This window comes from Camelina sativa, chromosome 9 (assembly GCF_000633955.1).
Source record: "Camelina sativa cultivar DH55 chromosome 9, Cs, whole genome shotgun sequence".
Classification (NCBI taxonomy): domain Eukaryota; kingdom Viridiplantae; phylum Streptophyta; class Magnoliopsida; order Brassicales; family Brassicaceae; genus Camelina; species Camelina sativa.
The window spans coordinates 33,420,566-33,443,677 of NC_025693.1; the positions used below are offsets into that span (position 1 = coordinate 33,420,566).

A 23,112-nucleotide genomic window follows, 5' to 3' on the forward strand; every position below is an offset into this window, starting at 1 on the left:
AAAAAAAAAAAAAAAAAAATCTAACCATTAGAATAGAACCATTTTTATTATTATAATATAGATATGTGACACGAGTGACGACAAAAACAGACGAAAACCAAACAGGGAGAAAGAGAAGAGACCAGTTTTAAGTTTTTAGATAAGGAAGCTAGCGTCCGAATAAAGCGACACGTGTCATATTGTCCATCTATAGCCGTCATTAAAAAAAAAAAGCAAAACGTAGGACCCGAAACAGCCTATCTCAACCAAGTAATATATTGATAATAAAAGAAATGACAAACATAGCCTCCTATGTAAAGACACGAATCAAAAGGCCAATTTGGGTATTTTCTAGAACCTTAATTTTTTTTTTAATTATATTATAAATAAACCTCTCAAGAGCTGCGCGTGACACTTCAATCGCGTCCTTTTCGCGTTTTTTTAGATCTTCAAATCAAAAACTCGTTACTCTTCTTCTTATATAAGATTCTTCCAATAGATTCACTTGAAGTTTCTGTGATCTTTGATTGAATGGTTGAAATGATGATGAGACGTCAAGCTTCGAAGTTTCCTTTGAAGCTAGAGATGGTTGAAGATTCTCTTGAAGATGAACATGCTCCTCTCTACAAACGTGCTAAGGTTTTTGCATCTGTTACAAAGCTTTGATTTCTTATATGTTTCTAAGCAACTAGATTACATTTGTAATTTGATTTTTATTGATGGGTTTGAAATGGAATTAGCTATGGAGCAATGGAACAGGGGTGTCTAAGTTTAACTTACTTGAGGAGCCAAGTCCTTTGGGGTTGAGTTTAAGAAAGAGCCCTTCTTTTCTAGAACTGGTTCAGATGAGGCTTTCTCAAAGTGGTGACGACACAAAGTCGGAAACTAGTTGTGTTAAGAAAGAGAGTTTTGGTTTTGGTTTTGGTGTTGGAACCGTTGAAAAGTTTAAAGCTTCTAACTTTCATGCTACGGTTCTTAGGATTGGTCAATGGGAGGTGAGTCTTCAAATTATGATTTTTTTATGTTTCATGGTTTGTCTTTTTTTTTTGGTGTCTGAGTTTGACTTTTTTGTTTGTAGTATAAGGCGATGCATGATGGTGATCTGGTAGCGAAATGCTACTTTGCAACACACAAACTTGTATGGGAATTGTTGGAACATGGTCTTAAGAGCAAGATTGAGATTCAGTGGTCTGATATTATGTCTCTAAAGGCTAATTTGCCTGAAGATGAACCTGGAACGCTGTCCATCGTGGTATGAAAATGGCTTCTTTCGTGATTGTTTCATTCAACTGTCTTTAAATGTACCAACGAATTGTTTTTATTTATGATCTTTGTTCTGTTTCAGCTGGCTAGGCCGCCTTTGTTTTACAGGGAAATTGATCCGCTGCCTAGAAAGCATACTACGTGGAATCCGACATCAGATTTTACTGATGGTCACGCCAGCATGAACAGGTAACAACATGTCTTGCTTGTGTCCTAACTATAGAACTTATATGTTATGACTCCAACTGACAATGGCTTATGTATCTTTTTGATATGGTAGGAAACATGTTCTGCAGTGTCCCCCAGGGATATTGGACAAACATTTCGAGAAGCTTGTCCAATGTGATCATCGTCTGTTCTGTTTAAGTCGACAGCCAGAGATAAATTTGCCCTCACCGTTCTTTGATTCACGGACATCTATATTTGAGAATCCCTCCATGTCTGGATCTAATAATATGGCATATCCTGTTGGAGCTCAGTCATCATCAGAACATGTGTCTCTCTCTCATGATGCACTATCTCCTAGCTCAGGTATATTGTGTTTTGTTTTCACTATTTATCATATTCATTTCCTCTTGTATTGTGCTCATTAGGTCTTTTATTTATGTTTAGTGATGGATGCTCATGCAATTGAAGGAGTTGGTTCGTCTGTTAAATCGAGGAACAAAAACGGTTGGAGTCAGAAAAAAGTGCCTGGCCTACCCCAATCTATCTCGATGAACGATTTCCTTACACTATTGGATCAAGGTTGTGAGAACAACCAAGAGTTTGAGGAAATGAAACAGTTTCTGCTAAGTGACACCTTACCCGAGACATCAGATGAGAAGTCTGTCATGTCTAAGGTGAATTCTTTCTGCAACCTCTTGCAAATTGCTGCAAACTCGCAGCTCAATATCGAGACTTGTGATACCGAAGGAGGCAAAAGAGTTGTTGATCTTGCTTCAAGCAGCAAGCCACTACAGGGCATGTCAAGGATAGACTCATTCAGTGATTTGTTGGGACACCTTCCCCCGATCACATCCCTCCCAAAGGTATTGTTCAAAATTTCAGAAGAAGATTAGTAGATAGTAAAACTGAAAAGTTCCTGTGACTAGGGATCTTGAACAAGTAGCTGTAAATCAAATTTATCTTTCTTGGTGAGCAAGAGAATTTGTGCTCTTGTTCGTAAGGATTTGTAGGAACTTTTTGTGTTTGATGATGAATCCTTGTAAAGAAAAGCTTTTGTGATGGCATTTCCTAAAAGCCTTTTTGTTTGAAACATTAACAAAACTTTTAATATAGCTTTCATCCTCTAACCTCATCTTCTTTGCTAATCCCAAAAAATGGGTTCTACACAAGACAACACTTTATATTAAAAGTTTTGGGATGAAAATTAGAGAGACCTTACACAAGACCCAAAAAATGGGTTCTACACATTTGCCTTTTGACAGAGTTTGAATTGGGATTTGATGAACTTAGAGATTGCTTTGGGCTTTATGTCCAAGTGAAACTGCATATAAGTCGAACTAATAGTGAAATAAACGAAAAGCCAAAAGGACATGAGACCTCTTCACTTCCACGAAAAACCCTTTGCCTCCCCCAAGCGTTTAGTCTCGCTCAAAGTATTAAATGGAGGAGACGACTCGACATACTTCTCGTGAGGCTTTATATATTTTGTCTTCGCATGAGTCTCAAAAAACTTATCTATTTGATTTCCTATGGGTAGTGAAAGTGCTAGGAGAAGATTTACAGAGAGTCTCAGAAACTCAAGAAGGGTAGGAGGAGATTAGAAGTGAATCATCCAGACAAGTGGTTTTGAATGCACTTGTTTATGGTTTGTCGACCAGGCATGGTATGTAGCCAAAACACACACTTGTCTAGTGTTTCACTTCTTATCTCCTCATACTTTTCTTGGGATTCTATGATCCTCTCCGCTTGTAACATCAACAGCATGGTTTACCACAAGGCAACAACCTTCATGGGATCAAGATGATTTTTTGGTTCTCGGGCTAATGAGTTGCAAGGCAAAGATTCAAAGGCCACAGACATATAGAAGACACGTCTTTGGTCATTCCAAAAGTGAATGAAGAAAACAAAGACTTGGCAAAATCTAATTAAAGTAAATCTATGAAACTGAGTTTGGTGTTTGCAGAAATCGAATTGGGACTTTGACCAAATTATGAATTCCATTTTGGTTTTAACCAAACACATTTCCGTGTGGGTTCATAGTTTAACACTCTGTTTCGACCCCATTTCAGTCTAATGTCTTCTTATCTGGACTTAAGACAGCACATTTTTCATAAATTTATTGTGTTTGATTCCTAAGCTAACACATTAATCTAAAATTTTAGAAGAAACATAGACAAACATAAGATCATTCTTATATAATGATATTTGTAAGAGAGAAAGTAATGTTTGAAGCTAACACAAACGAAACAAAAAAAGACATCTTTCTTAGACGATATGAAAATCAAAATCCTCTCAAGGATCGATCCCCCAACAACTTAAAAAGTCTCTACACTCCAGTGAATGCTTTCTTCCCTATAGCAGAACTCCCAGCTGGAATGACCTTAAGGACATTAAACCTCACCGTCTTTGACAAAGGTCTGAAACCACCATTTAAACCAATGGTATTCTAATATCAGTACATGGATGCAATATGATCACATTTAAACAACATTTAAGCCAATGGTAATCTATATCACAGAGAGATTCTAATGAGTTCAAGATAATTGACTACTGTCCTCACCTGCATTGCCCAATGATCACATGATCTCCTTCTTTGACACGGAAACACGGTGAGACATGAGCAGGGATGTTTGAATGCCTTTTCTCATACCTAATGAAAAGTCAATGTTAAAACACTAGTCTCAAACATTGTGGTAACATTAAAGTAAAGATCTTTTTTTATTCACCTCTGATACTTCTTAACAAAATGAAGATAGTTCCTCCGAACAATGATTGTCCTCTGCATTTTCGCACTGTGACATGTTCCTGCTAAGATACGACCTCTAATAGAAACCGTGCCAGTAAAGGGACATTTCTTGTCAATGTAAGCACCTATATACAAAGTTCACAAACATGGAACATGTTATCTACTACTACACAAACACAGAACTCGTTTCAATTTCATAAACCATATAGGGGAAAAAAGAGATGAACTTTAATCCAAATTACAACACAATCTAAACCAAAAAAAACACAAGCTTTAACATTTACAAAGACAAATTGTGTACCTTCAGTAGCTTCTCTGGGAGTCTTGAAACCAAGACCAATGTTCTTCCAGAAACGATTACCTCCCTTACCAGGTCTCTTGCCTTTACCAGATTTCTTCGAACTGAATAAAAAAACACAATAATAAATCGCATAAGAGAAGACACTCTAAGAACTGTAGATAAAAGATGTATCTTTTTCGTAAAACGTTTCACCTCAAGAAGACCTTTGGTTGCTTCAAAAACGCCTTCTCCGTCTGCAACACATGAATGAATCCAACATTATAATCGTAATTGCATAGAAATTAAGAAACTTTATAAATCTACAATGAGATATATTAGAAACCTGCTCCGCCATGGTTGAGGTTGGTACTGGAGAGTGTCGAGAGAGAGACAGAGAGAAGCCCTAAACTGCTTGTGGGATGAGAGGCAAAACCCTAAAATCGCTTAACCTTAGCAGATCGTAGTTATAATAAATGGGCTTTGGGAATCATTATTTAGTTTTAGCCCAAACAGATCTTTACCCAAAAATTTGTTTTTTTTTTTTTTTTTTTCTGTGTAACATCATCATTTGAAATTCACTCTTGGTTTTTTTGTTTGAATTGGTTCAGTTTTAAGAAAAATAATTTGGAAATGGAAATGTCAGTCACAGTCTCACAGCTATATATTACTGATTTCATGGGCATTTAAATAGATTTGTTTCATTGTTTGACAAAAAAAAAGTTGGCAACAAGATCACACAGAGGTAAATCACTAGTCACTACAACACTAGTGCCCTTCTGGTTTTGTGTTCTTGATTTGTATATGAAGTCTCTCTCTGTACATCAACACTACGAATGACAAATACAACAAAACTCTAATCCTAATCTCATCCTCAAAAAAAAACACGAAACAAGCTTGATGCAGTGACTCATGCCTTGCATCCATTATTCAAGATTGGCTAGGACCTACCTTCTGAGCTAGAAACTTCTTCAATGATGCCAAAATTGATCTAAGTAGGTTTGTCTGAATGCCTCTGCTGCAAGATTGTTTATGTCAGAATCTTATCTCTTAAGTGTGTTGCAGTAGCAGTCGTCTCCTCGTGCACCTTTCTGGTTCTTTCCATGTCGTTTTGAGGTGGTGGATGGTATCTACAGGCCACCAAAGAAAGATCTCTGAGTTGCTCCGTTTTTAGACAGTTCGCTGGTGCTAAGTGTGCAGGACTCAGTTGAAGAAGTACTGTGATTTGAGCACTTCCTTTAAATCAAAATCCCCTCTCTTCGGTACTGGAGGAAACACGAGATTCGGGTATGCTTCTTGGAAACTTTGGAGCAACTGTATCAAGAACACAACAATGTCAACAAGACAATCAAGGCTATAATTTATACTAACTAGAGAAAGAAGTACTAACTAGAGCATCACCATTAATGTTGATATTCGATAAATAAAGCTCTGTTAGTATAAAACTAACAATTGATTCAGTAAATTCATGGACCTTGATTCAGTAAAGCTGGAAACTACTTCACATATGGTTTGAAAATCGTCTGATGGTTATCACATTCATTTGCTTTGGCATATGTGCAGGAAAAGAAAGTCAGGCATTTAAGCTTCTAACGAGACAGTTATCGAATACTTACATCTTCAAGGATCGGTGTGTTGTAAAGCTCAACAAATTTCTCCCTTAGTATTCTGTTCATTGTGTCAACATCACATGCATGGGTCCAGTAGGAGTCATGCACACCTGCAAAACCCAGGCTTTGTATAAGTAGATATTCCAACTTTTTTTTTTGGTTGGCAAGTCATCAGTTAAATTAACAGGACTAACCTGCAAAGTTTAGGCCAGCCTCTCGACATGCGACTGCAGTCATCATCATGTGAGTGCCGTCCAATGAGTGCACAAAATTTGGAGGAAACGCAGTTCTTTGTTTCCTAACATCCACCTGACATTACAAGTATTTAAGTCTACGGGATCATACAAGTGAAATTTGCTCAGTGCTCACAAAGAGAGGAACAAATAGGCTTACCGTGTTACCTTCTCGCTGCAGAGCCAAAACCTGAAGAGATGTTCTTATCTGCAACCATAATGGTCATAGTTGATACCAATAGTCAAAATTATTGGCTCCCACGATGGGATGATTTGTAGTTTACATGACAAATTCTTAATGGATAACACTTACCAGATGTCTTTCACTTCTGCAATAGGGTTGCACAACAGGAAGCCCAAGAGGTGTGATCCATCTCACTGGATGATTATCGGAAGCAATTATCTGTAAAGTTGACAAGTCAAAAAGAAAACACGATTAGGTCTCTCATTTACTAAACGTAAAACAGCAGAGTTAACAATCATATTACAAGACCACACCTTTGCACAATCACCAAGCCAACTCATAATGGCACGTGCCGCTTCAAATATTTCTCCAAGGGCAGCTAGAGTCACCTGAGGAGAAATGTTTCAAGCATAAAATTAGTTTATAACTAGAAACAAAGTAACTAGTATTTGCGAGAATGCTACTATTCTTCTTACTTTTGCAGAATAGCAAGCAGCAGCAAATAACATTCTCTCGTCAGTGATAACACCTTTCTCTTCTAATCTTCTTTTTATTTGTTCACGCGCTCCAACATAGGTGACACCATATACTGACGTCATTACCGTCTGCTTTACTAGCTTTCTGTCGACCTGAAATCAGAAGAAAACATAGCTTTATGTTCATTGGGAAGAACTTTTCCCATGGCTTTATGTTCAATAAAAAACCATTGAGACTCACTTGAGTGATAAGGATCTTTGCCAATGCGGCGGTTGGGTTTGACTCAGGATCCTTACTGCTGTCCTTCTTCATTATTTCATGGACTCTATCTCAGCACAAGCAAAGACGAGAGGAGTGAGAAAGAGAGACAGAGAGGAAAACCATTAGAAACTACGCTTGATATGATTCCAACTCGAATAAATGAATTCCATATAAAATTGATATGATACCTCCGTGAAATTTCAGAATAGACATCAGCTGGTTTGTCTCCTGCAACTAGATTAACTGCCGCAGCTTCAAACTGAGAGAAGCCATGTTACAAGAAGAGAACTATATGAGATTGTAAATTACTCCAAATGAGAGAAAAAGCCAGATATAAATGTTCACAAGAGAGCCTACACTATCTCTTCCTAAAGCTGCATAATGCTGTAGACCATTGCACGACCCATCCTGCACACAGAAATTATTCAAGGAAAAAGTGTTAATTGACAGATTAATTGAAAATATATAGCATAGTTGATTGACAGCCCAATGGAAAGATCATCTGGTGAAAATAATTAAAACAAGTGTCAAGTAAAGAGTAGAATAACTTTGGATACAAGTTTACGGTGCTTACCTGATGAATAGGCAAATGGGAAATTACTGAATAAGGTGAAGGGCTTTTCAAGGCTTGTGTCAGAATAACACATGCAGCTAGACACTGAAACGGATCTTCAGCCTTTAACCACCATCGTTTTCCATGTATAGTATTTTCAGCTGAATCTATTATATCATCCAAATGGTTTTCCACAAAAGCCAGACGCGCATCATGTGAGAGCTTTTCAACACCACCTGCATAGAGGTTTGCTAAATGTATTTTCAGCCAATGCAAGCCTGACTTTCCAAGTGGTCGTCCTTCAGCAAACTCCAGGGTTCCACGGCAAAGATCAGAACTCAGATGATTCAGATGAGGATGCATTGGGTATGCACGGCCCCTGAAGTCAAGATTGTGAGGGTAATAGAATCCTTCCTCGTCTTTCATTTTTCTAGCCACCTGAATTGACAATTTTTTAGTTCATATTTTTTTGATAGTCAAGTGAAGATGGAACAAAATGTTGTAAGCAGTAAGAAAGTATTTCTTACAGAAAGTTTGAGCTCAACATCACATCTTAGAGAATGTCTCTCTCTGTTAATCTTGTTGGCCTTTCGAACACTCCACTTCCAGGCTTGGATTTCATCTGGATCCTCAGAGGATGGTTTCTCTGGTATGGGAACCTAAACAAATAAACAAGAAAGAGAACAGAATACATCAGACACATACCACTAAAACCTAATTGACTCTCGAAATGAAACCCTGAAAGGTAAAACAGCAGAAATCCAATAACATTTTTAGTGACTTACGTCTTCACGATTAACTAATCCTGCGATGTTGCCTCCATCAGCCCAGAGCCTCTCCACCACATCAAGTATTTTCCTATTTACCCTCCACTTGGTGTTCCCAAGTGTATCCAATGCCTGTTCAAATTCAATTTCGGAATATAAATAGTAATGTAAAACATTACAATTTACCAGACAGCAACAACAAAACATAATTTACAAGAGCGATAATACCAATGTACCTCAAATACTCTATGAGCAGTCTTGTGACTAATATCTCTAAGTGCATCTTGCTGCTTTTTGGATCCATGAGTACGCATGATATAGGAAGGTAAGAACAAGTAACCACCCTTGTCATATCTGAAGAAAATGTCACAGCATTTGCATACGTAAGTGCCATATAAATAATGTGTGGGCATGAGGTTCTCAATTAAAGAGCACCAATCGTACGTATGGGGATAAAATCTAGAGCCAAAGAAGAAAGAGTTTTTCAAAGCCATACCCTTTCCATCTCTTTGGTGGCACTAACATCGGAACATAAGGAATTAACATATGCTTAGCCTGCATGAGACAATAACAATAAAAGATCACCTAAAAGCTCATGAATGGAATAGCTTTAAACCAGAAAAGAAACGTTTTAACTCACAGACTTATCCAGTCCTGCAAGGAGAAGCGAGTCACATTCAATAACTCCATATCTCCTAACCAGCTTTGACCTACAAAGTCCAAATTTTCTTAGATAAGTATAAGACAAAGAGAGAAATGTGTCAGGTACTCCTCAAACTGGTACGACAACGAATATGCATTCTCACCCTGGATATTTGGTAACGGTTTTAAACGTGTGTCTGAATGCAGGTCGAAACTCGGGTATAGAGTCTCCTGACTGGGTAAGAGGAGGTTGTACATAAGCTGTTTCAATCAATAGTTCTAGCAGACGGCTTCCAAGCTGAAAATTGACAAGAGTACAACAACAAAGATTAAATTATTTCACTATCGAAGACAAGTACCATCAATTTCACTCAAAAGTGTTTAAAACGCCACAGACCTTAGCTTGTGTAGCTCGCCCCCATGGTTTGGTACCTTCACTTTTCACAACTTTTAGTGCATCAATGATCCTTTTCCTACGAATCAAACTATTAACACGTTTCCTAAGCAATTGCTTTTCTTTCAATTCCTCTTGTGAGTCCCCTGCATTGTTCTTCCGAGTTCTCTTCAAGAAATTGTGAATCCTCACCTAAAGAGATCAACCAAAACCACAACAACTCAGTACATCATTTCTTCACTAAACTAAACTGACTATTCATTCATTCATACCTCCTGCTCAATAGCTATGCCAATACTGACAGCAGCTTGAACAACTTGGATACACCCATCTTCATGTCCGGACATAACCAACCCCATCATCTTATGCATCACAATAACCGCCATTTTATCAGCAGGTAAAAGCTCAATATGAGGCGCATAAGCTGCTCTAACCTTCTTGCTCTTGTTCTTCTGCAGCTTCTGCTCTCTCTCAATCACATCTTTCAACGGTTGAAACCACCCTAAGAACATATGTTTCACATAAGGCAAATTCGGAGCTAGATTCTTCTCACACATCTCCTTCTCCAAATCTCTGTACTCATCAACCATCTTCTCCCACGCTTCAGTCTCTTCCTTCACTTGACGTCTCCTCAAAGAATCAAACTTCCTCTTATCGATGTCTTTGTGCTCAATTTTAACAGTCTGATCAACCATTTTACTCAAACCCTTGAGAAACAAAGCAGAGATCCACGGTGGGTCTTGCATAAACAGCCTCCTCCGACCAGAAAGCCCATTCCTTTCTACCGGATTCTCAAGCTCCTCAACCAAGCTCGCTCCTTTAATGGCTCCGGCGTATGAGGAGTCCTGATTCTCGAAGCTCTCGATGAGATTGCCGTGGAAATGAACGGAATTCGAAATGGGTTTCTCGTGAACAGAGAGAGAAGTAGAAGAGGAGGAGGAAGAAGAAGAAGAAGAGGAAGCTGAAATCGGAAGTGAGTGGCGTTGGAAGAAAGGAAGGGTTTTGCGGCGGAAGAGGGCGGGGGAGGAAGGAGGTTTAAGGCAGGTGAAGAGGGAAGTTTGGTGTTGGAAATGAGAGGTTTGGTTTAAGGAGAGAGAAGGAGAAGCCGCCGCAGCGGAAGCCATGGAAGGAAGGAGGAGGAGATAGTAAAGGATAAGGTATTGGTCGTCTTCTTATGAACATTTGAAGAAGAGAAAAGAAACTTTGTGTTTGTGTGAGCAACAAAAAACAATCCAACAAACCTCTCTAAAACCTCTACTCTTTTGTTTTTTTTTTCCACAATAGATATTTTATATTTTCCCCAAATATTTTTTTTAAAAAAAATCACAATAGAATTCTAGAATGATTTATAAGATATTCAAAAAAAACAAACATTTTATTTTTATTTACTTTTATACTATTAAAAATATTAAACATATAATATAAATATAATTATTTTACTTTTCTAACATAACATCTTTATAAAATGAAAACTTATTTTATATAGCGATAACAAATTGGTTAAGTATCCACATGATTACTGAACTTAACTCCTAAAATATTTCTGAAGATATAGAATCTGAATTTGAGGAATAGGTGCAACAACGTGAAATTTGTGATGACAACACTGTTGTGGCACCATCACTACACAAGAGATTTCTATCTTTTCGTAGCCATATAGAAAACCAACTATATAATTGTTGGGATCAGATATACCAAAGAACTTATCAGTTAGAGTGGTTAGAAAGATACAGCATAGCCGTTGTTCATGAGCAACATGTATAGTTTGTGAAGAAGAAATAAACCCAACAAGGATAACAAGAAATTTTCAAATTGATGATGCAAGTTTCACATAGAAGATAGAACTAATCACCGTCAAAAAACTTGGGAATAAAATAAATGGACTAAAACTGTATCACAGCAAAAACAAAAACAAAAGACAACACAAAAAAGTAAGTCACACATTTATGTCAATCTTCTGTTTGAGACCGTTTTTCAATCTTTCTTTTATGTCTAAAACATGATGTGTCTATCGCGATTGATCACCGACATGAATGGTGGCATAAGACTAAGGTTTTAATATGAAGAGAATTTAAACAAACGTAGCTCAAAAACATCTCGAAACTGTTCATGGAGTATCAACATACTTGTTTTCTTTATGATACAAAGTTATTTTGTTTTTCTTTAACGATTGTTTTGCCAATTGCGGAGGAATCTTTACACTGTGAATTTTTTAAAACTGGATATAAAAAAGCTGGACAACTTACACGAAGATTATGTAATCAATAAGGCATTGCATGATTTTGAAAAATAAATATTAGGTTATCTGACACCCGGTTTCAGAGACTTACAGAAATGTTTAAAAAATTGATTTGACCACGTATGTCACCAAAGTGTACTTATCTTTTCGGTCAAAGGTCCTGAGAAAACTCTAGAGTTAAGTGTGCTTGAGCTGGAATAGTCTCAGGATGGATGATCTTCCGAGAAATGACTGTCGGAACTGTACGAGTGAGGACAAAACATAGGGAAAAATCATATAGTGATTTGGCCACCTATATCATCGGATATAGATAGATTCATGGGCCTAGTGAAAAAGCGTGAGAACCATTAAAAAATGTGAGCTCATGGACTATGATTGGACATGAGCCCACTGAGAAGTGGCAGTCAAGACGTTACATGTTATATGCCAATTAGGATTTGATAGAAATTCCAATGAATTTTTCGATTGTGATTTTTTCATATTTTTCACAATTTTATGTAAAACAAATTATTTGGAGCACTTAAGTAAAAAATAATTCAAAGCCTAATACATATTTTACTCATATTGCACTTATTAATCTCTTCATTTAACATTTGTTGCATCGATTGTCCTGTATTGCACTAAACCATACTTCTTTAATTTGTAACGTCGCTGCCCTATATAAGAAATTAGCGCAACTTATACGGCTAAAATGAATAGTCTATGAAAATTGACAAACAAGAACAGTCTTTAACAAAATTGAGATAAAATATGATGGTGTCCGCGTACGAGACGGACCAGATTGTGATAATTAACAAAATCACAAAAGACAAAAGTTCGATACTGGAGCAACAAGTTGCAACAACTTATTTAATCTAGTCGCATTGGTGTGGTGGGCTAGGTTAATTAATTTATCTTATATGACCGTACCCTAAACATCAGTGCTTAAATACCCAAATCATAAAACACAACCAAGCCATCTTCCTATTTCTTAACTTTTTTTTTTTTTTTGTCTAATAATAATCATCATGTTAAACACCCCATTTGATATATATTATGCTCGACATGGGTGCCATATCGGACGCTGTTGAGAATACACCACCCCTGTAGATTATTATGTTATTTCACTATTATTTTAAAGCATCACCTACTAATCTCACTCCCAAACCCAATAAATATCACAAACGTGACTATTTAGTCTAATCTATAATCTAGTATATACTTTTTCCAATATAAAAAAACTCAAAAACAGATGGTGGAGTTAGGCCTTAAGCTAGTTTTTTATGCTGACATATACACCACCACTATACGAAGATTAACACACACCTTCACGAAAAAAAAGTTAACCACACGGCATTTATAAAACGATTAAATGACGTGGCCGAGATTACAGACGCGTTCACATCTCATTGGTTGACTTTACAAGTCAAACATCATAGGCGCCAAAGTCCAAACGTTAAAATTGTAAACGTTTCGTTTTCTTCTTTAAACGTTAGTTAGGCAGAAACTATAAAAGAGATACTGTCTCTCTTCGATTGTATAACATATATATGTGTGTATAGTCAAACACCATTTTTGTTTCTTTGTTGTCTCAATTAAACTACACCTACAAAAAAAAACAAAATGAGTTCTTGTTCTTTGTTGTTTATCTCGTTCTTGATCACTGTTATGACCGTTCTTGCTTCTAAAGAGAACGATCATGAGTTATTAAAAAGTGATCTAGCGTCTCTGCTTTCTTTCAAATCGGTCATTGTTTCAGATCCTCATAACTCTCTAAGCAGTTGGGTTTCAGTTTCTACTTCTTCTTCTGTTGATGTTTGTAAATGGTCTGGTGTGAAGTGTAACAAAGAGAGCACTCGAGTGATCGAGCTGGACATCAGCGGTCGAGATCTCAGCGGTGTCATCTCACCGTCGATCGCCAACCTAACCGCTTTAACGGTTCTTGACCTTTCAAGAAACTTCTTCGTTGGAAAAATCCCACAAGAGATAGGCTCATTGCATAAAACCTTGAAGCAGCTAAGCCTCTCTGAGAATCTCTTACAAGAAAACATTCCACAAGAGCTTGGTTCGCTTAACCGTCTTGTGTATCTTGATCTTGGAAGCAACCGGTTAACTGGTTCAATCCCGGTTCAGCTCTTTTGCAATGGTTCTTCTTCATCTCTCCAATACATAGACCTTTCTAACAATTCTCTAACCGGAGAAATACCTCTCAAGAAAGAATGTCATCTCAAAGAGCTTCGGTTTCTTCTCCTCTGGTCCAACAAGCTCGTGGGGACTGTACCGTCTTCGCTATCAAACTCTACAAATCTCAAATGGATGGATTTGGAGTCAAATCTGTTAACAGGAGAGTTACCTTCTCAAGTCATAAGCAAGATGCCACAACTTCAGTTTCTTTACCTTTCTTATAACCATTTCGTTAGCCACAACAACAACACCAACCTCGAACCTTTTTTCTCCTCTTTAGCCAATTCCCCTGACCTACAAGAGCTCGAGTTAGCCGGAAACAGCCTCGGAGGAGAGATTTCTTCTTCCATACGGCACCTCTCTGTAAATCTTGTGCAGATTCATCTTGAACAAAACCGTATCCATGGCTCTATACCTCCAGAGATATCAAACCTTTTGAACCTAACCCTTCTAAACTTGTCGAGTAACCTCTTGACCGGTCCTATACCACGAGAGCTTTGTAAGTTAAACAAGCTTGAAAGGGTTTATCTCTCAAATAATCTCTTAACCGGCGAAATTCCAATGGAACTCGGGGAAATACCTCGTCTTGGTCTTCTTGATGTTTCAAGAAACAAGCTCTCTGGTTCAATCCCGGATAGTTTCGCTAACCTTTCTCAGCTGAGAAGACTTTTACTTTACGGAAATCATCTCTCTGGTATGGTACCTCAAAGCCTCGGAAAATGTATCAATCTTGAGATTCTTGATCTCTCTCACAACAACCTCTCAGGGAAGATTCCAGTTGAAGTTGTCTCCAATCTCAGAAACCTGAAACTGTATCTTAACCTCTCTAGCAACCACTTAAGCGGGGGAATACCTTTGGAGCTAAGCAAAATGGATATGGTTCTCTCCATTGATCTGTCTTCCAACAAACTCTCAGGGAAGATTCCACCTCAGCTCGGAAGCTGCATTGCATTAGAGCATCTGAATCTTTCAAGAAATGGTTTATTCGGTACGCTTCCAACATCAATAGGCCAATTGCCATATCTTAAAGAGCTAGATGTTTCTTTCAACAGATTAAATGGAGCTATACCGCCTTCTTTTCAACAGTCTTCGACTCTCAAGAACTTGAATTTCTCCTTCAACTTGTTCTATGGGAACGTATCTGATAAAGGATCATTCTCTAAGCTGTCCATTGAGTCTTTTCTTGGAGATACTCTCTTGTGTGGTTCTATAAAAGGCATGCAACCCTGCAAGAAGAAACACAAGTACACTTCTGTTCTTCTACCGGTTCTGTTATCGTTGATTGCAACTCCTTTTCTCTGTTTTTTTGGGTATCCTCTGGTCCAAAGATCAAGATTTGGAAAAAATCTAACAGTGTACGACAAAGAAGAGTTGGAAGACGAGGAAAAACAGAACCGGAATGACCCGAAGTACCCAAGAATATCATATCAGCAGCTCATTGCAGCAACTGGAGGTTTCAATGCTTCAAGCTTGATTGGTTCAGGGAGATTTGGTCATGTTTACAAGGGAGTTCTAAGGAACAACACTAAGATCGCAGTTAAAGTACTCGATCCAAAGACCGCAATGGAGTTCTCTGGGAGTTTTAAAAGAGAATGTCAGATCTTGAAGAGAACAAAGCACAGGAACTTGATCAAGATCATCACAACCTGTAGCAAACCTGGTTTCAAGGCTCTTGTTCTGCCACTGATGCCAAATGGAAGCTTAGAGAGACACTTATATCCGGGAGAGTACTCGAGCAAGAACTTGGATTTGATTCAGTTGGTGAACATATGCAGCGATGTCACGGAAGGAATAGCTTACTTGCATCACTACTCACCTGTCAAAGTTGTTCACTGTGATCTCAAACCAAGCAATATCCTTCTTGACGATGAAATGACCGCTCTGGTTACAGATTTTGGGATTTCAAGATTTGTTCAAGGCGTTGAAGAAACAGTTTCTACGGATGATTCAGTGTCATTTGGCTCACCAGATGGATTGTTATGCGGTTCAGTCGGTTACATTGCACCAGGTACGTACACAATTCTCAAAACATTATTAAAGTTTCACTTAGTAGTCTCTCTTAGTCTCTAAACTAAATGGTTAGTGATTATTCATCAGAATATGGAATGGGGAAACGTGCATCGACACATGGAGATGTGTACAGTTTTGGGGTTCTCCTGCTAGAGATTGTGAGCGGAAGGCGACCAACAGATGTTCTTGTCAATGAAGGATCAAGCTTACATGAGTTTATGAAGTCACATTACCCGAATTCTCTAGAGGGAATCATCGAACAAGCGTTGCTCAGATGGAAACCGCAGGGGAAACCAGAGAGATGTGAAATGCTATGGAGAGAAGTCATAATGGAAATGATTGAGTTGGGATTGATATGTACTCAATACAATCCTTCAACTAGGCCTGACATGCTAGATGTTGCACATGAGATGGGACGGCTTAAAGAGTATCTCTTTGCTTGTCCTTCTCTTTTTCATATTTCATCTCAAGAAACACAAGGAGAAGCTAGTTCATGATGGTTTTCTGATGAATCAAATATTTCAGACAGTTTTGATAATTGTATTCATTCTTTTAATGATATTTCTTGGATTCTTGAGTCAAATTGCATTGTTTAGAAAATAAAAGTTAGATTTTTCAACCAAATCTTCTATTTAACATTCATTGGTTGATAATTTTAAATGAAAAGATTAGGTGTGTTTTCTGTAATCATGATCATATCTTATGTGCGTGCTATGAATATAGCAGCGAAGCTTCTCCTACTCTTCCATTGCATTATTATCTTATCAAAATCTTTTTGTGCCTAACTCTGGATTAAAATACAAAATTTGTAGCAGAGGTTTATATTGTAAGTGGAAGCTGATGTCTGCTTAATTAATCTCTCCACTGTGTTGATCATTATTAGTCCGTTATTAGTTTAATATTTCTAAATTAAGTAAGAATTAATGGGTTACATCAACATCGACAAAGGTCAACATGCCATCAGATTTGTCTCTTTCTGCCATATTAGACAGAAGTGATGAGCCAAGAAACAAAAGCAAATACAATCTTTTTGATACGTTACAACTTCAGAAATTTCCTTATGCTAAGTTTGATTTTGCAGCAAACGAATGCGTAAGATTTCAAACTTTTTGATTGGTTTGACAGAAATATCTGAGCGTTATTGATTGAAGCTTCATATTTTTATCTTTTAACTTGTCAAATGTCAATATTGTATCCTCGTCTTATCGTCACTAAAGTAGTTTCTGTAGAAACATCATCTTCAAACAATAGTATTGGGCAAAAGAAGATGCTATAGGACAAGCTAGAAGTGATAATGAGGTAGGTGCAAAAGTAAAAAAAGATCAAACAATTAATAATCTTTTCAAGTGCATAGCAAATCCCGGATGCACACACAAGGAGGACGGTATAAGTCCGTAAAAGAGATGAGATATGCTTCTTGAGTGTGACATCCAACAGAGAATATGAGTAATCACAAAGTTGTGGTAAACTGAAAATGCTGCCTCTATTTGATAGTGACACAAATGGTTTATAGACTTAGTTGTATCGTGCCAATGAAGAAAAGGTTTTGAGATGGTGAAAGGAATATATACTTTTCGGATTAGGCCTTAGAATGTAAAGAGCTATGATGACGAATAACCATGAGAAAAGATTATGCTTAGAGACAGAACTAGAAAAAGTTTGGTTGATAGCTACTTGTGACCTTATCTGGCTATCCCCTATCGGTTAAATTTAGTTCTAACCGCAACCAATCAAAGAAGGGCTTTAATTTTAGCTATTTGCTTAGGATTATGTATAGACAATCCAAGATTGGTGACTGTGAGGTTTAAGATTTTATTTGGTGCTGAAATGACAAAGCATCCACAAAACTCTTCAGGTTGGTAAATCTCACTTTCATGGTTCTCTTTTTTTTTTTTTTTTGTCCATCAAAATATGAACAAGTATGATTAAAACAATAAAAATATCTAGAAATAGAAGAAGATTTGTTTTCTCAAAGACTCAAACATTACAGAAGATATGGTTCTTAATTACTACAAGCTAAAAAAACAAATGCAAGTGCAATAGTAATCTCACGCCTTCACTAATCTCAATAACACACTATAAGATTCTCAAACGTCTGGAATACTCGCCCTAAAATCGTTATCTCAAAAAGAAAGGCGTGTCTTATAGCCAGAAGTAAAGCATAGCCTGTTTCAAAATAGACATGCAAAGATTTTGTTAGCACTTAAGTACTATATAAAATTTTATTGAAAGAAGTTGATATTACCATACCTCTTGAACAGAAACAGTAGCTGAGTCATAACCAAACATTGCAGATCTTAACTCTTCTTCTGATTTTCTCTGCAGATTCATATTTTCTTGCTTTACTACAATAGCTTGAGCTGGCTCTGTGTTGCATCTTTCCCGCTCAAGCAGCTCTATTCTCTCTTTCAACCTTTGCAACTCGGCCTGATACTCTGAATCGTTTGCAGAACAACTCCCCCGCGCATGATCTCTTTTGATGCTTCTGTCTCTTCTCTGTTTTGATGACTTTTTGGACATCTTTTTCACCAACAAATCAGGTTTACACAACAAACCCTTTTCTCCATTCTTAGTTTCAGCCTCCTGCTTCAAAGTATTGCACTGTTCTCTTAAAGAATCTCGAAAACCCTTAAGCTCTTTCAATTGCTCGTCCAGCTTCTTGATCCCCTCCCAATACAAATCGTTATCCTTCTCCTTATCCCTTCTTGAATCCAAGCTCTGCTCTATAACTCCCTTCTCCACAGGAACTGTACTAATCGATTCAGAAGACGGCGTTTGAGACCTATCGCAAAATCTCACCCAATCCTCATCAGTTCCGTTACATCCCAAGCTCGTAAGCTTACACCTGTAGGCATGTAATTCACACTCAAGATTCTTGATTTCAACATCTTTCTCGTAATTCAGATCCTCCAAAAGCTCCATCGAGAACTCAGCGAGAGACATTCGCTCCTCAACCATTCTCTTGTACTGGCTAGCTTCCATAGCAAGCATCGCCTTCTCGCCTTGAAGCCTACGTATCATGGACATGGCTTCGCTCACTGACGAAGCAGTAGCTTCTCTTTCAGCATCCAACTCTCCCTCTAGCCTCTCTACATCTTCTTTCATTTCATAAAAAGCTATTCTAAGATCCGTGGACTCAAGTCCACGCGTATCTAAGCTGCAGCTTCTTCCTACCATATCTCTCTGCAAATTTGCAATATATATTATCTTTCAATTCAAGAAATTACTTAATGACCACTAGATTGTAGCAAAGACTATATAGCTCCTAGATTCTGAAGTTTTTTTTTGTAAAAGTCTAGAGAACAAGAATTTCAGTAATGATACCTCGTTAAGTTGCAGAAGAACACAAGTATTGTCCACAAAGTTTGGCTCACAAAGATGTCAAAAAACGCTTTATGTGGAAACTTATCGTAAATAATAATGACACATTGGAAACTAAAATGTTAAATTAGACAAAATTAGTACCTTATAGATGGAAAAAAACCAAAAAAAAAGAAGGAAAAATTACTCATTCAGAGAAAACACGCTTGACCAACAAAAACCATTAATTATGCTTTGTCCATATCATCATCAAAAGCAAAAAAGTTTCTTAATTTCGAAAGGGCCATTCATAAATTGTGAGAGGAAAAAAAGGGTTAATAGTCCTCTAAAATAATTATGAGATACCAAGAAAAGAGCTGACAAAAATCAATTAAACTTTGAATGCTTAATGTGACTCATTGAAATATCTATTAGGAAAAGAGGATTAGTATCAGAATCAGACAAATTTTTTTTTTTTCTGAGTCAAATATTTTCTCTGAAATACTGATGAAACTTTGAATAATGATAAAATGTGACTTTCTATTATTTTATGTGATTACCTTTATTCCTTTAAAATGATATATACTTTTTTTTTTAATCGTCTGAGACCTTTAAAATGATTTTAAATTTCTTTTTCTTGTTGAAATCTAGTATTATTCTTAAATATTTTTAAGTCTACAACGGCTTATTACAAAGACCAAGTATTGGCTCCTGTGGGGCTTGTGAAAGTACTATCTTTTAACACCCTCACATGGTCCATTTTACAATTTCACTCTGATTCTTGATTTTGTTTAGAGAAGATTGCAACTAATGAATAAATTTTACATTCATTGGAAAAAAAAAAGATTGCTATTGATTTTCATTTTAAGTTATATATGATATACTGTGTACACATCTGATTGGAGTACTACATATGGGGGTTCAGATAGATTGTTTTATTTGGCTGTCGATTTTGTTGGTCCATATGCCATAAGTCACGAGAACATCATAGATGCACAAGAAAGGAGACAAAAAAAACTATTGTTCACAAGATGTGATACAAAGTTGATGTACTACTCTGTTCAATGATGACACCAAGTCACCAAGGAAACCATATCATGAAAGGAGATCTTACATGTAGAATCCTTGATGATGATATGTTGGAATTTCGTGTACGTCAGAAACCTCAGTTTTAGAGAAAGGATCACACAGAATCTTTTTCTACTAAAGAATTGCATGTAAGGTTTTTTTTTTTTTTTTTTTTTTTTTACAAGACAGAGCCTAAACATTGCTTGCGATATTGATGATTGTCAAATAGAGTGGACAATCCATATGTTAAACATGCAATGTTTACATCTTAATCAGAATGATATGAATACTTCTAATAAGATGCATAACAAAAGGCTTCATTCTTACTATTCCCTAGTCGATCTAGCAATATATAAAAAAACCCTCGAAAACCAGAATGTCCTGAAACTAGAACATTGCTATTGAACTCATTTATTTCCTTGGAAGAACCTTTTTTGTACCTTAACCTTCACCACTGCTAAATATTTTCAATCTCCCAAAAAAACAGAGGAATCAAAATGTTATAGCTGTCCTCTGTATTCCTCCTTTCTCATTGTTTCTTCTCTTCCAAGGAACTATTTCGATATTGAAAATGAGATTTAAATGATGAATTAAGTCTCAAAATAGCCATAGACAGTTCAATGCAAACCAGCTATTAGATCGCATACATGGGAATGTAATGTAAGATCACAGAGGCTTACTAACAATATCGTTAGGCTAAACCTCACAAGAAGGGGAAGCCCGTACAAAATCAATGATGAAAAGAGTGGTCACACAATGAGCAAGAGCACCAAAAACTACAAACACATGGAATATCTGATGGCTATGTCCTGCCATATCAAACGCTCCAGGCTTCCATCTCTCAGGCACACGGCTAACATAAAACGCTGCTCCCAAAGCATACGACAAGCCCGTAGCAATCTCGTAACCTAGGGCGACGAACACGTTAGGGTGATCCCAGTAAAGGCAAAGCACATGAGCAGCAGGTATCACGGCAGATGATCCCATTGCTAGGAAAAGATTTGCTCTGAAAGCTCTGAAACGCGGCGATGAGAGAGCTGGAGAGAGGAGAGTAATGATAGCGAGGAGACCGAGGACTGAGATCGAGGACAAGTAGAGTAAACGGAAGTTATGGTGGCAGGAGAAAGCGTAGTAGATTGGTGCAAAGAAAGAAGCGACGATCATAAGTGAGATTCCTGCGTAGTCCAAACGCCAAAAGAAGAGGTTGAAACGTTTTGAGTGGCAAGCGAGGAGGTGTGAAACAGAGCTGCAGATTAAGCAACCCATTGATCCGGCTAAGTACACGAGCCATGGCCATTTTGGAATAGGTTCTCCTTGAGTTTTAAGACCTGATATGTGTTGTGTCACGTTCGAATCCTGCTAGAGGGAGAATCATTTTAAGTTTAGTCATAATGAGAAAAGGATCATTCTTTATCTTTTTTTTTGTTTTCTCAAAACTTTATGTGATCTTTGGTGGGCTCAAAGCACAAGAGAGACGAAAAGATCCAAGAAATATGTCGAAAACAACGACACATGGTGGGGGCAATTTATCACTACTTTGCATGATTAGAAAATGAAAACGATGTGGTTAATATATTATGAATTTACTTTTTATTGCAGCTTTGGTATATTTTTGGTTAACATAGATAAATTAAAATGTTTTTTTTTTTATGTATGTATATTGTTTACTTTAATTTATGTAAATTAATATCAACATTTAATTAATAAATATGTAATTGGACAATTTCACATGATAATTTACAAATAAAATATTATTTTAGCAAATTTACTTCCAAATTATTAATATGAGATAATTAAATAATAATGACTTAATTCAAAGATTATATAAGCTTTGATTAAAGAGGTATGAAAACTATATATTATTATTCAGCATGCATGTGACATAAGATAAGATAAGGCGGCAATTAAAAAATGTCACTAGAAAGCACCAATATACGCATCAAAAGAATACAAAAAATACTTACGTGAAGAAGCAGAGTCTGATTGCTTGAGAGGCAAATCCTCGCTCTATCGTCAAGGTCCCAATTATACACAAACCCCCAAAAAAGGCCAGTTTTACTTTTTTGTTTTTAACTTAAAAAAAAAATACTAATCAGAATGACTATTTCAACCTCGGTGGTTCTTCTTACCCGGACATGCCGTTGAAAACTCCGGCGAGGCTAAGCTCCGTCGTCACCAAGCAACTCACCACCGTCATCCACAAAAATATCGCAAATCCAATTAAGTGCCTAAACATTATATGAAATATTATCAAAAAAGATTACTAAAACATTAGAATGTAAGTATCAGAAAGATTGATGTGTATAGACGTACGTCCAGATGTTGAGAGTCTCGTTGTGCCAAGAGAAAGCACTGAGGAACGTATCTTTGAGAGACCATTGGCAACGATAATGGTTGTGTATAAACTCGTTGTCCTTCAAATACTCAGGCAAGTCTTCGAACTTCATCAACCTCCTCACGATTCTCGTCTCTTCCCCGGAATCTAAACCTGTACAATCGGTGACCTCCACCATCGTTGGAGATTTCCTCGCCGCTCTTCGTTTCTTCATCCTCTGGTTAGTTCTCTAGCAGCCCCGTCGCTATCTCTTTGTATTTGTATGGAGACCAAAACAATCTTCGAATATAATGTGAGGGATGGTGACCGTCCACGTGTGAGATAATTTTGATGTGGATGGATATGATTGGATGTTGAGATTTTCTTTGTGTGAGGTTGCGTACACTTGATTATTTTGTTTTCTCTAGATGTCCCCGTTTTTTTTTTTTTTTTTTTTTTTAATC

At 37.1% G+C, this 23,112-nt stretch overlaps 6 protein-coding genes across 8 annotated transcripts; 2 read left to right on the top strand and 4 right to left on the bottom strand.

Moving 5' to 3' along the window:
- Nucleotides 409-2,537, top strand: LOC104713849. The gene is made up of 6 exons (XM_010431063.2): nt 409-618; nt 720-974; nt 1,058-1,231; nt 1,325-1,431; nt 1,523-1,773; nt 1,855-2,537. The coding sequence occupies exons 1-6, from the start codon at nt 511-513 to the stop codon at nt 2,301-2,303; spliced, it is 1,344 nt and encodes a 447-aa protein (XP_010429365.1). The 5' UTR covers nt 409-510; the 3' UTR covers nt 2,304-2,537.
- LOC104713850 (40S ribosomal protein S11-3-like) lies at nt 3,581-4,890 on the bottom strand. 2 transcript variants are annotated; one of them, XM_010431065.2, is made up of 6 exons: nt 4,780-4,890; nt 4,650-4,690; nt 4,458-4,558; nt 4,137-4,281; nt 3,991-4,060; nt 3,581-3,827 (listed from the first exon to the last, which is right to left on the bottom strand). In XM_010431065.2, the coding sequence occupies exons 1-6, from the start codon at nt 4,789-4,791 to the stop codon at nt 3,801-3,803; spliced, it is 396 nt and encodes a 131-aa protein (XP_010429367.1). In that variant the 5' UTR covers nt 4,792-4,890; the 3' UTR covers nt 3,581-3,800. The 2 variants fall into 2 exon arrangements, with proteins under 2 accessions (XP_010429367.1, XP_010429366.1); XM_010431064.2 differs by having other exon boundaries at nt 3,971-4,060.
- LOC104713851 (DNA-directed RNA polymerase 3, chloroplastic) lies at nt 5,095-10,785 on the bottom strand. The gene is made up of 19 exons (XM_010431066.2): nt 9,827-10,785; nt 9,558-9,746; nt 9,325-9,458; nt 9,159-9,228; nt 9,015-9,073; nt 8,755-8,872; nt 8,537-8,650; nt 8,279-8,410; nt 7,773-8,189; nt 7,556-7,606; nt 7,387-7,457; nt 7,178-7,262; nt 6,937-7,089; nt 6,775-6,849; nt 6,590-6,679; nt 6,437-6,484; nt 6,238-6,352; nt 6,050-6,153; nt 5,095-5,747 (listed from the first exon to the last, which is right to left on the bottom strand). The coding sequence occupies exons 1-19, from the start codon at nt 10,676-10,678 to the stop codon at nt 5,637-5,639; spliced, it is 2,988 nt and encodes a 995-aa protein (XP_010429368.1). The 5' UTR covers nt 10,679-10,785; the 3' UTR covers nt 5,095-5,636.
- LOC104713852 (putative leucine-rich repeat receptor-like serine/threonine-protein kinase At2g24130) lies at nt 13,351-16,653 on the top strand. The gene is made up of 2 exons (XM_010431067.1): nt 13,351-15,964; nt 16,054-16,653. Exons 1-2 carry the CDS (start codon nt 13,396-13,398, stop codon nt 16,461-16,463), a joined length of 2,979 nt encoding a protein of 992 aa, XP_010429369.1. The 5' UTR covers nt 13,351-13,395; the 3' UTR covers nt 16,464-16,653.
- Nucleotides 17,938-19,655, bottom strand: LOC104713853 (probable myosin-binding protein 5). The gene is made up of 3 exons (XM_010431068.2): nt 19,291-19,655; nt 18,217-19,149; nt 17,938-18,132 (listed from the first exon to the last, which is right to left on the bottom strand). Exons 2-3 carry the CDS (start codon nt 19,141-19,143, stop codon nt 18,109-18,111), a joined length of 951 nt encoding a protein of 316 aa, XP_010429370.1. The 5' UTR covers nt 19,144-19,149; nt 19,291-19,655; the 3' UTR covers nt 17,938-18,108.
- On the bottom strand, nt 20,907-23,061 carry LOC104713854 (heptahelical transmembrane protein 3-like). Of its 2 annotated transcripts, none has more exons than XM_010431069.2 (4): nt 22,648-23,061; nt 22,464-22,562; nt 22,299-22,341; nt 20,907-21,693 (listed from the first exon to the last, which is right to left on the bottom strand). In XM_010431069.2, the coding sequence occupies exons 1-4, from the start codon at nt 22,881-22,883 to the stop codon at nt 21,031-21,033; spliced, it is 1,041 nt and encodes a 346-aa protein (XP_010429371.1). In that variant the 5' UTR covers nt 22,884-23,061; the 3' UTR covers nt 20,907-21,030. The 2 variants fall into 2 exon arrangements, with proteins under 2 accessions (XP_010429371.1, XP_010429372.1); XM_010431070.2 differs by having other exon boundaries at nt 20,907-21,690; nt 22,648-23,049.

What these genes read in the sequence shown, in the direction of transcription:
- LOC104713849 (XM_010431063.2), top strand. Translation starts at nt 511, where the DNA reads ATGGTTGAAATGATGATGAGACGTCAAGCTTCGAAGTTTCCTTTGAAG. An exon ending in TTAGGATTGGTCAATGGGAG is followed by an intron (nt 975 to 1,057) that starts GTGAGTCTTCAA and finishes TTTTGTTTGTAG; the next exon opens with TATAAGGCGATGCATGATGG. An exon ending in CTGGAACGCTGTCCATCGTG is followed by an intron (nt 1,232 to 1,324) that starts GTATGAAAATGG and finishes GTTCTGTTTCAG; the next exon opens with CTGGCTAGGCCGCCTTTGTT.
- LOC104713850 (XM_010431064.2), bottom strand. An exon ending in TCCCAGAGAAGCTACTGAAG is followed by an intron (nt 4,282 to 4,457) that starts GTACACAATTTG and finishes CTTTGTATATAG; the next exon opens with GTGCTTACATTGACAAGAAA. An exon ending in GTGATCATTGGGCAATGCAG is followed by an intron (nt 3,828 to 3,970) that starts GTGAGGACAGTA and finishes TGGTGGTTTCAG; the next exon opens with ACCTTTGTCAAAGACGGTGA.
- LOC104713851 (XM_010431066.2), bottom strand. Translation starts at nt 10,678, where the DNA reads ATGGCTTCCGCTGCGGCGGCTTCTCCTTCTCTCTCCTTAAACCAAACC. An exon ending in TTGCAGGACTGGATAAGTCT is followed by an intron (nt 9,074 to 9,158) that starts GTGAGTTAAAAC and finishes TGTCTCATGCAG; the next exon opens with GCTAAGCATATGTTAATTCC. An exon ending in GGCTGGCCTAAACTTTGCAG is followed by an intron (nt 6,154 to 6,237) that starts GTTAGTCCTGTT and finishes TGGGTTTTGCAG; the next exon opens with GTGTGCATGACTCCTACTGG.
- LOC104713852 (XM_010431067.1), top strand. Translation starts at nt 13,396, where the DNA reads ATGAGTTCTTGTTCTTTGTTGTTTATCTCGTTCTTGATCACTGTTATG. An exon ending in AGTCGGTTACATTGCACCAG is followed by an intron (nt 15,965 to 16,053) that starts GTACGTACACAA and finishes ATTATTCATCAG; the next exon opens with AATATGGAATGGGGAAACGT.
- LOC104713853 (XM_010431068.2), bottom strand. Translation starts at nt 19,143, where the DNA reads ATGGTAGGAAGAAGCTGCAGCTTAGATACGCGTGGACTTGAGTCCACG. An exon ending in CTACTGTTTCTGTTCAAGAG is followed by an intron (nt 18,133 to 18,216) that starts GTATGGTAATAT and finishes ATTTTGAAACAG; the next exon opens with GCTATGCTTTACTTCTGGCT.
- LOC104713854 (XM_010431069.2), bottom strand. Translation starts at nt 22,883, where the DNA reads ATGAAGAAACGAAGAGCGGCGAGGAAATCTCCAACGATGGTGGAGGTC. An exon ending in GTTTTCAACGGCATGTCCGG is followed by an intron (nt 22,342 to 22,463) that starts GTAAGAAGAACC and finishes CCTTGACGATAG; the next exon opens with AGCGAGGATTTGCCTCTCAA. An exon ending in ATCAGACTCTGCTTCTTCAC is followed by an intron (nt 21,694 to 22,298) that starts GTAAGTATTTTT and finishes TTCTCCCTCTAG; the next exon opens with CAGGATTCGAACGTGACACA.